Source organism: Muntiacus reevesi, chromosome 17 (genome assembly GCF_963930625.1).
Source record: "Muntiacus reevesi chromosome 17, mMunRee1.1, whole genome shotgun sequence".
Lineage (NCBI taxonomy): Eukaryota > Metazoa > Chordata > Mammalia > Artiodactyla > Cervidae > Muntiacus > Muntiacus reevesi.
In genome coordinates this window covers 16,211,761-16,227,821 of record NC_089265.1, presented here as the reverse complement: position 1 = coordinate 16,227,821, position 16,061 = coordinate 16,211,761, and the positions used below count along the sequence as shown (strand labels likewise).

General features: G+C 33.5%; 1 protein-coding gene across 1 annotated transcript in view; it reads right to left on the bottom strand.

The window, feature by feature from the left end:
- The window catches only part of CAAP1 (caspase activity and apoptosis inhibitor 1), a 64,121-nt gene that overhangs the window by 31,438 nt on the left and 16,622 nt on the right, over positions 1-16,061 (bottom strand). Inside the window, exon 5 of the mRNA XM_065907874.1 lies at positions 6,330-6,403. Coding sequence (XP_065763946.1) covers positions 6,330-6,403 — 74 coding nt within the window. The remainder of the gene's footprint in view (positions 1-6,329; positions 6,404-16,061) is intronic.

Here is a 16,061-nt window from a genome sequence, read left to right as displayed (position 1 = left end):
GGAATGGATAGGTGAAACTATACTGTATAACACTATGATACATACCTTATTATAAGTTACCAAAACTCATAGCAGGTACAACACAAAGAATGAACCCTAATGTAAACTATGGACTTTAGTTAGTGATAATGTATTAATATTGCTGCACCAATTGTAACAAATTTACCACACTAATGCAAGATAATATGGGAAACTGGAAGAACTGGTGGGTATATAGGAGCTCTGTAGTTTCTACTCAATTTTTTTGTAAATCTAAAGACATTCAAAAATTTTTTTAAGTATTACTTTTCAAAAATAAAGTTGTTATTTTTGAAATTACAACTACAAGCTTATTATGGATCAATTAACTACAAACTTATTATGTATCAACTATATGATATAGCAACCAAAACTGCTAATTATATCATAGGCTATGGATGCTAGGTACATAAAAAGTTCAGAACCTGCTGACAAAATCTGATTTCAAGCCTAGTATTTACTATCTTCCCTTTGGGAGGAGAGCTTCTACATAAGGGGTTACTTTTTCCACTGAACTGGATGAGAACATAATGATCAAAAAGCACAGAGGATCCAAAGGGGATTCAAACATCTGAGGTTTGGCATATGTGAACTCCAAAGTAGCTGAGAGACACACTTCCTTACAGTGTGTCTTGGATATTATCAAATGCATCACGAGATATAATGCTTAAAATGAGCAAAATTTAAAGAAACATGGAAACAAACATTTCTCTCAAAATACTGAATCCAAGTCTTCACAATTTCATTCTCGATAAAACACACACAGAGCATTACACATTCAAAAATCTTGCCGGTTTACTTTAAAAAAAAAAGAAAAAGAAAAGAAATACAGAAAAGTTTCACATTTAAATTCAACAGGGGGCCTTCAAAAGGTACAGGAAGAGTATGGGCTAATTTGCCATATAAAATGTAATTTTCACCCTTTCATTTAACTACTACTTACAGAAAGAGACAAATTAAAAAGCAGGGAGGATCATGTTCGGTGTCACTGCTGGTAATAACGTGTGAAAAAGCCCAAATGAATGAAAAAAGAGATGTAAATTCTTAAGCCACACCAATGGTTATACCACAATCTCTTTTTACTTCACCAAATGCTGAATTGGGTATCATTTTCCCAGAACAAGTTTTTTCAAAAATCTTTAGAGAAGTTAACTCATGTTGAGAAGCCGCATTCTGTGAATACTTATTTGTTAGAGCCAGTCAAGGGGATAATCAAGGGCTAGCAGGAAAGGAATCAGATGCCAACTTTGAAAACAAACCAGCACTACAAGTGTACACATGCTTTCTGCTCTCACTCCACAACAGCCTTGTAACGCTTTCCTTTCAGCCTCCCTCAGCTCTCTAACATGCCTGCCTGCAACTGTGGGCTTCAAATGTAGAGGCTCTGCAGAGTTCATTTGCCAATCCAGGGATTTCTTCACAGAAACCTCCTGGCCTATAAATGCTACTTAATTAACTGATGATCTCCATTCTCTCTTTCTTTACTGAGCAATAAAAGTCTCTGATGACACTTTTCTCATTGTCTTTGCAGTTTTTTATAACTTTTACTTATTCCTCCATGGTTGTGAAGTTCTTTTCAGCAAAAATCAACCCCTTTGTAAGAGAAAATTCATTTCTTCATTCTTTTTTATTCTAGTTCCCCTCCGTACCTACCTTCGCTTCCCCTAGAGCAGTATTACCTCAGAACAATAACAACAAAAGTAGTAAGAACAAAAATTAACTGAGTTTTTCTATTTACTTTCACCTTAAGGATTCAAATAGTCTCATACGGTTTCTTTGTGTAGTATCTTTGCTAAACAATGGAAAAACCTCATATCACATTTAATTTTTTAGAGGTAATAAATGAACACTTATGATCACCATCAATCCTTAATAACAGTCTGAAAGAGTCATGTCTCAACTTCATTGTTTACATAAACCTATCAGTGAAAACATTTTTAAGTACCTGTCCCACTACATATATTTTTTACTTATAAATTAATATACAATTAATATGAACTATTATAATTACTGTATTTAACTGAAAATTTTTAAAGGAAGAAATTTAAATTTATTAGTTTTTATGTATTTTTTCACTTAAAAATTTCTGGTATTTTCATTTTATATTCTCAGGGAGTGTGTATAATTATACTTTGTTGACCAGCAGTCTGAAAGGCTGAAAGTATCTAAATTTCATCACATGGTTTAACCACTGTGAACAATTTTTCCCTATTAAAGTCTACTTTTCAAATTCTTGAAGCTCTCAACAAGGTAAATTCTTAAAGCTATCATTCACTAACTCCTGAATTAGAAGGCCAAAATATAATTGCGTGAGGCAACTACATTAATTAAAAAAAAAGTGACAAGACTGAGTCTAATCATAATAAAAGTCTGTGTGCATTTTTTTTGTTTGCATGTCTTTCTCTAATAGATAAGAAGAATAATTTTCACATGAGAAAGTTGATGTAAAAGATGCAAAGTAAAATGCAGTCAATGTCTTATTAATTTTGATCATTTTATATACCATGTGGTTACATTACCTATAACTGTATTCAAATAAATGTATTTGAAAACCATCAAACTTAAAAGACTAAAAGTCAAGCATCTTTTTCTCTAACAGAAACATGGAGAGAAAAAAACTGTATATCTCATTATTCTTCCATTAAACAATTTAATAAAACAGTTATTAACATCTTCACAAGTGCCAACACTGCACTAGGCACTGGTCTTTAGAAAATTTGATAGAAAGGAACTTCAAGATTAAGGTCAAACATCCAAATGTTTAAACACTACTTGAATCTTCTCTACAGCAGCACCACCAAGTGGCCATTTGTGTGACTTGTGTGAAAACACCTTCAGCAATATAGATGTATCAGAAAGCAGAATGCATTTTCTGATACATCTGATTCTTTGAAATAAGCAAATTGAACCAACCACATCTAATAATAACCTTATCTCCTAGCCCTACTTTTATTCTCTATTAGAACAAGCCTAATCAGTCTTCTACATAGCAGCCTTTCAAATATTTTAAAGGAACTACTATAAATCTCAACTCTTCTCTTCATCCTATATATACAATTTTAACTCAGTTATTTAATCATGTAGAGGTAAAAAAAAAATTCTCATAACAACTTCCAAGAAGGAATACAAACATAAGAGCTTAATTCTTGCAGTCACAAAGGAGAAAAATTTGCAAAATTACACATACTCCAGTTATAAACTTTAAAGCAACAATTTAAATTGCTTTAATATTACTGAATGTCTTAAATTTATTTATTTATAGATAAATATATGAGAGTTCATTAATATTAGCAAAGATTTGTTTTATATTTGTAAAATATTTTCAAGGTATTAAATAACTTTGAGGGGCAGACAGAGAACAGACTGGTGGACACAGAAGGAAAAGGTGAGGATGGGATGATCAGAGAGGGTAGCACTGAACCGCACACATTACCCTACATGAAACAGAGCGCTAGTGGGCAGTGTCACAGCTCCGCGTGACATACGGAGCTCAACCTGGAGCTCTGCGACTGCCTGAGGGGTGTGGGGGTGGGAGGTTCAGGAGGGAGGGGATGTATGTATACTTCTGCCTGATTCAAGCTTTATATGGCAGACACCAACACAACACCGCAAAGCAGCTATCCCCCAATTTTAAAAAAGGCAAAAGAGGAAACTGTAAAGCACGTAAGCTGAAAAATAAATATCTTTGACAAACAGCAGTTGCATTTTTTTAACTGGAGCACAAATGACCAATTTAGAAAATTTATATAAACCATTCTTCTACCCTTTTGCTAAAAATGATTTACAACACTAATCCTAATGCTATTTTACTACAGTATCAATCAACTGGATTATATTTACATTTAAATGTTTTCTCAGTGAAGGCAGAAGTTAGTGTACAGTCTGATACTCATCTCCAGCACAGCCAGTTTCATAATGAATTTCCTATCAACAAGATAAATAATACCAGTACTAGACAAAGAAATGCCAATTTCAATTTACCTAATTCATAGTTACTATTTCTCAATATTGAGTATTTCAGAAGCTGAAAAAATTGAAAAGATAATTTAAATAACTTGCCAATATCACATACTATTAATAGGGCATAATACTAAGATTTATTTTATCCTGAAAGAGCAAAGAGAAAATTCAATGCTGCTTTATATTTTGGTCTACTCAACAGTTACTTTAATACTAAGTAAGCTTCAATGAATTTTCTTAAGCGGTCAAGCCATTAAATAAAATGACAATGCATTCACAAGGAGAATTATGTTGTTTTTATTAACCAACTGTGAGCAAAAATAGAAGTCAGAGATAACAATAAATCAATTTTGAAAATCTGCATATTAAAAATAGACAACATTAGTTCATTTAGAAAAAATGCAGTCTTTACTGAGCCTACCAGCATTTCTGTTTCTTGGGGTACCTGAACTTCTTGGGTAACTCCCAGCAAGTTACTTACTCTCTGGTTCAGATTTCAGTTTCACTAACATTCGTCTGTAAAGTGTTCCACATAATTGAATCTTCTAAATAATTTATAATATATCCCATTATGCAACAAAATTTACAATTTTAACCATTTCATAGGCCTTTGTCTAAAATTCAGTCACAGTATGCACAGGAACAGAACTGCACAACAGTACTGCAGGGCTTGGATCTCCCGTTTCCTCACCCCTGCAGGCTGTCACTTACTGATGACTGTGTTCCCGATGCTTCTGATGCTGAGGTGAGAACCTGAGAGTGTCTATCACTATCCTGAGCATTAAAAACTGGGCTTTGTGGCATCGGGCTACTGAGTTATTTTTCTCTCCTTCTTTGCCTCCACTGCCAATTTTCAAATGACTGAAGTTATCATTAAAAAAAAAGAGTCAGAGCAAAACAGGCTGTTGGCACCAGAAAGGGAATTCTGAAGAGAGTTCCAGGTGCCGGAACAAGGGAGCAGAAAAACCCCTCCCCGTAGACAGCGGCACCAGCTAATTTGTACAATGGGGTCTCCATTCCTTTTTCCCTGGGAACAAGAATCAACCTGCCCATTCTGAACTTCTCCATCCCTTATATGGCATTTTTCTCTCCACAGATAATCTAGTAACAGTCTCTACACCACCTGCTCATTAAATGCAAAAACAGAAACAAAGGCAGAAACAACAGCAGTGTTGTCAAAATACACACAGGGTACAAGAGTTAAATGATTATGACTACACTATATGAAAATGATGTGTGCTTAGCATGTATTTATACACGACAAACATAAATAAAACTATGAATCTGAGTTTACACCTGTGAGGAGGCTAAAAAGAAGCAAGAATATACTGAGAAGAAGTAAGAATACAAAGATATAATTTTGTCTGGCTATTAAAGAAGTTAACACAACAGGACTTCTGAAAAGCACTGGAATTCTCAAAATCATCAGAAAAATATATACACGCCAGAATACATAAGTTAGAATTATAGAAAACTTAGATTTTGTTCTCTCTACATGCGAACTGAAGGAATCACAAAATTAACCAACTTCTTTCCCCCTTTCTTAATTAAGCGTTGGTAACACAGGCCACAGCTTGAAAGAAGAAATTCTGCCTGAATAAACTGATGACCTATATCTCTCTACCAAGGAAATTCTTATGACTCAAAGTTTTAGAGAAACTATTCCAAGCCATCAAAGATTAGCTGCCTATGAACTAAACAACATAACCCTTTTGGCCGCAACAGACTCTCATGGCTCTGAAGTAATTTTATCAGGAAAATGGAAAAATGTGAGGTAGTCTTTGAGGAACTAATAAAAATTTATTTTTACATTCAATTTTCCCTACCAGGCATGAGGAAAAAACAAACAAAAAGACATCTAATAGATTAGCCCTACTGATCTACCTGGCTTGAATAAGTAACAAATACCACTTTACTAGTGTTACAAAAGTTACCTGATTTGTAGAAAACAATATATAAGGAAGAAAGTAAACAAAGACAAAATATCAAGGAAAAAAAATAGAGAAAAAATAATCCTATAAAACTTTTTTCCTTCACATAAAACCCACAGTTATCCAGTCAACATATCTACAGTATCCTGCAGCTAAGAGTATATAACAGATTATTGAAATAAAACTTTTCAAAATGATACCTTGCTTGTGGCATTTGTACCCACATATTACTAAGGCAGAACCACTCCAATACCTGAAGGAGTCATGAAACAAAAGATGTATTCCTTACTCTTGACCTCAGACCAAATAAATTATTTTCTTTCCCTATTTATAAAATGAGGGAAAACTAGAAGACTATGAAAATTTATTGTTGGTAAAATGCTTATAATTTTTAGAAAAAGTCAAGTATGTGATCCATACCTTGTTTTGATTCCAAACCTTCGGGTTGCTTGTTCTCTCTCAGGGATGAAGTAGAATCTACACAGCTGTCTTGTCTGAGGAATGAAAAGTAAATAAAAACAACTTTTTAAACAATATTCAAGGTCCTAGAATTAAGTTATACACTTGAAAAGACACAATGAATCCTTCTCAGTCCCCAGGGTACCATTCAGTACACTCTGGAGACAGAAACATGTATACAAGTGTCAGAAGCAGTAGCTACAAACTACTACAATTTAAGTAGTATACTTCTTTGTAAAATCAAAGAGCAAACCTGGGAAGAATACCAAGGTAATTTTTTCTCCTTTCCAATACTCTGCAGGGTAGCTAGTGGGAGAAATCCTAACTCACAGAAGAATCCAGTAATTTTTCAAGTTCAACTGTTAAATTTAATGGGCACTTTGGCATTCAAATCATTTTACAGTCATCTAATTTCATACCTCAAATGCTTTGATGTTTACAGTATGTGGGAAATACATATTTTATCTGTAACATACATATGTTATCAAAGTAAATTGATTATGTTTAAGATGCCACTAAAAAGTTCTTGATCCACTATGTTCTGCAAAAGAGTTCAACTAATACTTTTTCTTAGACAGCACTGTACCATCTTTATACTGATGTTACAAATACTTTTCAGAAAGTCAAGAAATTAACTATTATGAATACTCAAAATGACTATTTTCTTTAAAATATGTGTCTATCACCTTCTGAGAATGTTTATACACACTCTAAGACTAACAAACTAAAAACATCTAGGAAAGTTACCTATTCACAAAACTTTATATTCACTTAATAATAAATTCCTCAAATAACTAAAGGATAAAGATGTGATTATTTCCTTGAGAAGTTTACAATTTTCTTTCCGGTCAACACATTTGGCTCTTTTAAGTTTGTTTTGTATTGAAATTTTACTAATACAAGTACAAACTCAAATAGAGATTATAAAAATATTTTAATCTGGTATTAATTGTGACATCTTAGAGATTTAATATTGAGATATCTCAATTTTTTTAATTTCTTTTAGTCTAATGTTGATTTTATTCTTTCACTAGAATGACTAGCAGATCCCAAAGAGGATATCAACAAGACTCCCTGGCAGTCTAGGGAAAGATTAAATGCCAATACACTACATTAAAAACTTTGCAAAACTAAAGTTAAAATATGCCATCTCAAGCCTTATGTCAAATTAGATTTTATCAACTGGGAACCTTATTTCTAAGTATATTCCTTTAGAGAAAATGTTTGTTTGCTCTTAAAATTAAATGGCATTTATTTCTCTTCTAAACACATAAACCTAATTTTTAAAAAATGACTTGAATAAAAACATAAAGTAACATCACCATTAAAAGGACCTTAGGTATACACAAGACCTTAATAGACAGAACATGACTCATGTAAAATTACAGCTGAGAATGTATAACCTGTATAATGAGGAATCATCAGACAAAGCCAAAGTGGGAATGAGTAATATTCTATTAAAAGTGGGGAGGGAAGTTAAAGTCAATGTTATAAAAAACAAAGATAGGCTGTGGAAACATTCCAGGTTAAAGGAAGCTGAAGAGTAGTGACAATTAAATGTAACCACTGATGTGAGGCGTCTCAACTAAAGTGGAAGACCATTATAAAGGATATTATTGAGTCAAGAGACAAATGGAAATACTGATGGCAGCTTCAATAAAACTATTTTATTGATGTTAAATTTACTAAAGCTGAATTTACTGAAGTTAACAATGTATTGTGGTTATATGAAAAAGAATATCACTATTCTTAGGAAAAATGCAGTGTAGTATTTAGAGGTAAAATGTCATGATGTATGTTACTCAGCCTTAAATGTTTCAGAAGGAAATACACAAGTATATAAACAGAGTATGTGCAATGGGATAAAACATTAATAACAGATAAATCTAGGTAAAGCATATATAAATATACTTCTTATATTATTAATCTTATTCCTGCAATATTTTAATAACTCTGAAGTTTTTCCAAGTAAAAATTAATAAAGCAATGAAATGAATTATTTTATGAATTATTTTAATTTTATTTTTTATTTTCTCTGTGAAAGTTCCTTGAATCACCTTCAGATAAAACTAGACCCCTCTATAAAACTATCTGCTGTCATAAATAGTTTCTTTTACTGCCCAAAGTGAACTTTTATAATGTTCCTTTTTTCTTAAGTTGGATTTGATCTGGCTGTTGAAGAAAGTCACCAAAAAAAAAAAAAAACCTGCAGACAGTAGAGGCAGTACACCGCCTTGTGGCTGAAAAGTGAAAAGTTAGATGCTTTTACATCAGTATCATCTGAAGCTGAAAAAAAATCCAGACACAGATTTACAACTAAAACTACCATATACATTCAGAGTTCTGTAATACAATTTAAAGATTTCACTAAAGAATATAAAAGGCAAGATAGAAACAAAATAAGAAATGTCTTAAAGTATAAGAAAATTATGTGTACATACATCTTATTTCCAGCTTTAGGAAAATAAAAAATGTCACCCCCAGATGATAAAACATACTGTCAGAGGTAGGAAAACTAGAGGAATTCCAATTTATATTTAAATGACATTTAAATATCTCAAACATTTTAAAACCATGTCAGAATTCTGTAACAACTGGAGAAGAGGTAAAGGAAGGAGGGAAGGAACACACGGCTGGCTTGAGTTTAAGGATCTCACAATGCTTTTTGTACTCTTTTTCATAAAGAAAAAAGAAAAAGAGTTTTAATTTTCCCAATTCTCTTCTACCATCTGCACTGCTCCTTAAAGCAGCTTAACTTACAGTCTTGACCCTGAATTATAGGAAAGCCCTATGTCTATCCTTGGAATTTAAGTTCTCAAACCAACATCAGTCCACCTCTCTTTCTTTTACCTCCAATACAGTTCTGGGCAGGATTCTTTCTTGTAACTTGAATGAGTTTGTTTTTAAATCAGAGTAATACACTGGGGAGATCTGCAGGACTTAACCAAAAAGAACCACACGTGTGAATTACTAAGGTTTATGTTTCTAAAAAAAAAAAAAAAAAATCAATCTCCTGTCCAAAAGAAAAATACTGGGAAGAGACCTCAACAGAAGGATAAAAAGAAAGAGAACTGCATCAGAAGGATTCTTCCCATTCTGGCAAAAATCAGCTAACAATCAGGCAAACTAGCCTAGCAATAGGTAAAACCCTTGGTTCTTTCCGCTATCCTGGGAGTAAAATAGAGGCTGAAGGAAGCCAATCTACCAAGCAAGGAGTTTTGTACTATTAAAAATGAGTCACAGGCAGAAACTAGAGAATCCAAAACAATTTTGAAAAAAAATAACAAAATTTAAGGATGCACACTATCTACATTCAAGACTAAAAGGCTACGGTAATGAGGACAGTAATGGTATTAGAGAAAGGATAAACATCTAGATTAATGAAACAGAAGAGAATCCAGGAACAGATCTAACACATATATACATGGTCAATAGTTTAAAATAACATAAATGTATACCACAGCTCTGTAGGTCAGAAGTCTGGGCGGGGTCTTACTGCACTCAAATTAAAGTCTCTACAGACTGCCTTCCTTTCTGGAGGCTCTAGGTGAGAATTCACTCCCTGCTCATTTGGGCAGTCAGTTCCCTGATAGGCGAGGACCAAAGTCCCTGCTGCCTGGCTGGTTGCCAGCTTCCAGTCACAAGGTCCCCTCAGGCACATCTCTTTGACCTACTCTTCTTTCCCTTTAAATTACTCAATGGGAAGATAACTGGGATAACCTGCATAATTCAGAATAATCTCCCCATCTCAAAGTCCTTAACCTTAACCAAATCTGCAAAATCCCTTTTGTCAGTATGCAAAAGTAAGACATTCTCAGGTTCTAGAGACCAGAGAATCATTTTGCTGCCTACTATATGGCCTCAGCTGGAGAAAGGATAACAAACAATGGTACATCCACATTGCAGAATACCAACTACTCATCAAGGAAAAGGAAGGAACTACTGATACACACAGCAACATAAGCAAACCTCAAATGCACTATGCATAAAAGAAGCCAGGCTCAAAAGGCTATATACTGTACTGATCTATATGACATTCTGGAAAAAGAAACAGTTTAAGGACAAAAATCAGATCAGTGGTTGCCAAGGGCTGGAGACGGGAGAATGAGTGGACTATAAAGAGCACGGGGGATTCTGAGTGTGATGGAGGGGTCCTACTGTGGCTGCGGTGGTCGATAAATCTGTCCAAACCCACATAACTATATAATTTTTTTTTAAATGAATTTTGTTCTAAATTACACTTTTAATATTTTTCAAATTGCGGTACTGCCAAGCCTTAGAACAAGTTCACAAAAATGAAATCACACAGTGCTCAAATGTAACCCTCGAACACCATGGAAAGGAGCAAAACTATTTTTCTCAAAGGGCCTTTTCCAAACAGCAAATTAATCCATACCTCTAATGCTTCCCTCAGCAAGGTCATTACTCGAGATAGCAAAATTCAACCCTTGTTTCCATTTCTGTTTCCCAAATAATGTAATTCTAAAAATCAGTTACCACACTCCAGTTTCTCTGATCCACGACTCTCTAAGAATTTGTTCTATAAATTGCCTCTCTACAATTACAAGTTTTTGTAAATAAGGCAATTCTCTAAATGGGGGGCTCTATTCTACACAAAAGTCACTAAAGGAAACAGAGGTTCTCCTCTTTCTTCCATCCCTATACTTCTGCTTTCAAGACTTTCCAGTTTTAAGTTGTATGAGATCACTTTCTAAGTGCTTTATTTAAAGGGGTACAAGTAAGACATGCAAACATTCTACTAACACTAAATTTGGAGTCCTATCCAAGTTTTAAGTCACAATATTGTCAATGATTAGTAGTATTTTCTGTGAAGGTTTTCTGAAAAATTAATCCTATTATTTCGATAGCCTGCCTAAAGATCACAGCCTAATAACAATTTAAAAGGACATAAGGACATAAGTAGGGTACAGGTAATCAATGTTCTTTAGAATACATACTGAGTTTAAAATAACAGAGCATAATGATGGGTATAAAGAAAACAAAGACATGGACTATACAAATAAATAAATAAATAACTGAGCATAGCATAATGGCAATTTAACAAATTGATTGCATTTGTGGGAGAAAAAAAATCCTTCTATGCTTTAAAATAGTTTTCTCTTAAACTATTTTTGTAATAAATGAAAAAGCTAGAAACTTGTAATAAATTGTTTTTTTAAAAGGCAGTAACAGTAAAAAATAATAATTAAAAATAACAATGAGTTATTTTGCTTTCTTTAGGGTTTCATAAAAAGAATTTGAGGAAGGGAATCCCCAGTACTCAACAATGTAAAGTGGAATTTTAAGAATTGTGATTGTTACAAATTCAAAGTTAAAAATTCCAGAGCAAATACAGCAACATTTTTTCACTGCTTCTCAACAAGTACTATTTTAAGCACTTTATAATTTTTTTCTGATTTAATCATCATCACAATCATATGAGTAGGTACTGATGTTACCCCATTGGCCAAACAAAGTAATTCAGGCCCAGAAAGGTTAAGTAACTTGCCAAAAGTCAGATATAGTAAGGTGTGGAGGTCTGCTGTTAAAAATGCAGGTTTAGTTTAACTCGAGAACCTTCATTTTTTACATTTATGTAGACTTTCTCCTACATAAAGATTTGGTTCTCCAAGTGGTAATACTAAAAACTGTATGTAGTCATTATCTGTATCTCAAAGTATCAAGTTAGTTTTCATTCAAAATTTGACCCCAAGCTTCACAGGAAAATACTTATTTCTACTGGTAAAACTAAGATATGCTATTAAACCAAGATGGAATTATTATGTTACAGTGGAAATTTTCAATGAAAAAACAGACAAGAGCAATGATAACTGGTAACCAATAATAAATCCCAAATGAATCAAAGATTTCAACATTTTAAGAAACCATAAAGTACCAGAAGAAAGTATGAAAAATTTATAATTTCAGAATGGAGAGGCCTTTTCCCCAAAACCCCAAAACCAAAAAAACTTGATAAAATCAGACTATATAAACCTGAAATACTTATACATGTGCAAAAATAAATAAATAAATAAAAGCTATGAGCAAAGTAAAGCAACAAGCAAAAAAAAACAACAACAAACAATTGGAACCCATATCACAAACAATGGATTTTAAAAAGACCAAAACCCTCTACCCACATACACATAAAAGGTAAAAAAATGACAAAGAACTCATAGGAAAAGGAAGTTCAAACAGCTCTGTAACATAAAGAAAGACAGTCAATTTCATTCACAGTAAGAGATAGCTTAATTGGTAAAGAATCCACCTGCAATGCAGGAGACCTGGGTTCAATTCCTGTGTCAGGAAGATCCCCCAGAGAAGGGATAGGCTACCCACTCCAGTATTCTTGGGCTTCCCTTGTGGCTCAGCTGGTAAAGAATCTGCCTGCAATGTGGGACACCTGGGTTCAATCCCTGGGCTGGGAAGATCCCCTGGAGAAGGGAAAGGCTACCCACTCCAGTATTCTGGACTGGAGAATTCAATGGACTGTATAGTCCACGGGGTCGCAAACAGTCAGACACAACTGCATGACTTTCACTCCACTTCTCACTTCACTTCACGAGATTATAGATTAAAATTCCCAGTGCAGTGTTGGTGGTATAGTGGTGAGCATACCTGCCTTCCAATAAGATACCCTTTCTTTACCTAACAGATGAACAACCATCAAAATGTCAGATAACATCATTAGCTAAAGTATATGAAAACATATACTCCACATTAGTGGGGACAGGTATAAATTAGTTTAAATTCTGTGAAAGTCAATTATGGCAGTTACCTATTAAAGTTTCAAATGCCCAAACATCTAATCCAACAATTAATTTACAGGTATTTATGTAATTACTGAAAAACATGATTACTTACATACAGATATATTCATACCATATGCAGTAACAAAAGATAGTAAACACTTAAATGTCCATTGACAAACTTTTGCTATATCCAACAATGGAATAGTACACAGATGCATGTGTGTATACATATATACATGTATGTGTATGTATATATATGTATGTATACACACACATACATACACACACACGTACAGGAAGCCTTATATGCACTAAGTAAAACAAAATCCAAGAAAAGGCATACCTTTAAATGGAAAAGATTTAATGGAAAAAGGTACAGAACAGTTTGCACAGTACACTACAATTTGTGTGAGAAGAAAAAATATATATACACTTACACATTTGTAAATGTACAGAATATCTCAGGGAGGATACACAAGAAACTTGTTTATTGTGGTTGCCTATAGGAAGGCACTCAGAATGGGAAACAGAAAAAAGAGTGAGACTAGTTTTCACTATATACTTTTAAAAATCATACTATGTACATGTGCATGTATTTACCATTTGAATAAACAAACTGTTAAATAACAGACACAAGACACATGGCTATGTGGGAAAATGTCCTTATTCTCTGAAATGTCAAACATAAACATTGAGAATCAATTTACTTTATAGCACTTCAAGAAAACAGATGAAACAAATATGAAAAGTAGTAATAACTGTTACATCTAGGCAATAGTTATTTGGGGGTTTCATTATACTAGTCTCTCTACTTTTCTAGATAGATGACACTTTTCATAATAAAAAAGTAAAAACAATCTAATACAGTGAAATCACTTTTTTCTAACTCAGACAGGTGGTATCACTTTACTGGAAAAGAAAAACTTAACACAGGGAAACATTTAAAAGTTACATATATAATTCAAGCATCTTAGGTTAACATAAAACAGGAATGAATCTTCATTCACCAATCTTTGGATAAGAATCCAAAGAAGAGTTCAGGCTCATCCTACTCACATAAGCCATTGTCTACATCTCTACTTTTGGCTTATTTAAAACAGAAAACTCTTGAGTGCAGAAAAAGATAACCCTATACATATATATATATATATATATATATATATATATATATATATATATATATATATATATATATATATATATGTACAATGCCACCCAAACTTTTACTGCTGTTATCCCACAGCTAACAACAACTGTACTTTGAGTTTTCCCAAAGCATTCAATGTGATCAACTAATCTTTTCATACTGCTATTTCGTCAGTTTTTATATGTAACCATATTATAAAATTACAGTAATTGTATTGGAAATAAATACAAGTGACTCTTGGTAAGTAAAACCTTCAAATGGTGGGAAAAGTGCACTGGCATAAAGAACAGGCATTAACAAACCAGATTAGTGTACTGAACATCAGTGGATTTATTTTTCAAGTGAAATGGAAAAGACTATTAATACAAAGAATTAGGTAAGCGATTAAGAAAATCTTAAATTCTTTTAAAAAGTGATAAGGAAAGAGCAGAGAATAGGAAAACTACTTGCTTACATCTAATCCAGTGCTTGAGCACCAAGACGAGGCACTAAAATGACTGATGAAAAAAGAACAGATAGAGTTTAAAAATTAGGTTTCTGTAACACAAAGAATACAATTTTTTTGTGTGTAGACAGTTACAAAATCAGAAAATGCTTCCAAAGACCCTCAAAATTCTCTAAAGGAAAACACAGTTACAATTCAAGCCTATATAAGACCTCTGAGAAGCTCAGGCCTTCCCATTCCAAGAAATATATAAAGATTTCAGAGAGGTGACCATCTGCTAGATATTTAAAAAGAACTGGATCAAGATTTGCTTCAAAGTTATCAAGCTGGCAGAAGCTGAAAGGAGGAGGTTTCCAATAATATGGGAGGGAACATACTGAATAATAGGTATTCAAGGTTCATTGTACACTGAAATTTTTCATGAGTTAAATAAACAAATAAATAGTTAAATAACTGTTACAAAACAACTTCATTCATTCCAGAGTGGGTCATGTGAGTTTGATGAGTCACAGGTCAATTTCTGAAGGTATTATTCCTAGTAAGGCTTGGTCTTAGGTTTACTTGATGCCTCTTTTGTATCCACTGATAATGCTTACTTAATCACGTACTGTAGATTCATGCTGCCCATTAATTCTATGCTCCAGAGCACTGCGGGCTTCCTTGGTGGCTCAGACAGTAAAGAATCTGCCTGCAACGCGGGAGACCTGGGTTCATTCCCTGGGTTGGGAAGATCCCCTGGAGAAGGGAAAGGCTACCCACTCCAGTATTCTGGCCTGGAGAATTCCATGTACAGTCCATGGGGTCACAAAGAGTCTGACACGACTGATCAACTTTCACTTTCACTTTCAGAGCACTATAAACTTTATTCAAATACTTTATTCCACTGAAACTTAATAACAGCAGTTTATGAAGCAAGTCTTTTATTCCCAACGAGTTCAGTTTTATTGACTTATTGATAGGTTAGCATTTGGCTGAGTACTACTGCCCCTTTGAAAGTTACTTATACATACATATTCAAGGAATACAAGAGACATGAATTGGAACAAATCAAACTCTGAGTACTCACTCTAATGACAGAGAGCTGAACCCACAAGACAGCTATACTTCATCAAAAAGGGCATGGATGCTTTCCCCTTACCAAAAACAGAAGAAAAATAAATGTTTTTTTATTCAACCAACAAACATTATCAGAGTTCTACCACATATCACTATACAATGATACACATACCACAATACAAGAATGGTCATAAACACAATTCTAGTTGTTGTTCAACTTATACGTATTATGGAAAATCTCCTACCTAAGACCTGTTTAGGAGTATATTATTTTTCCAAAAAGTTAAGTATCC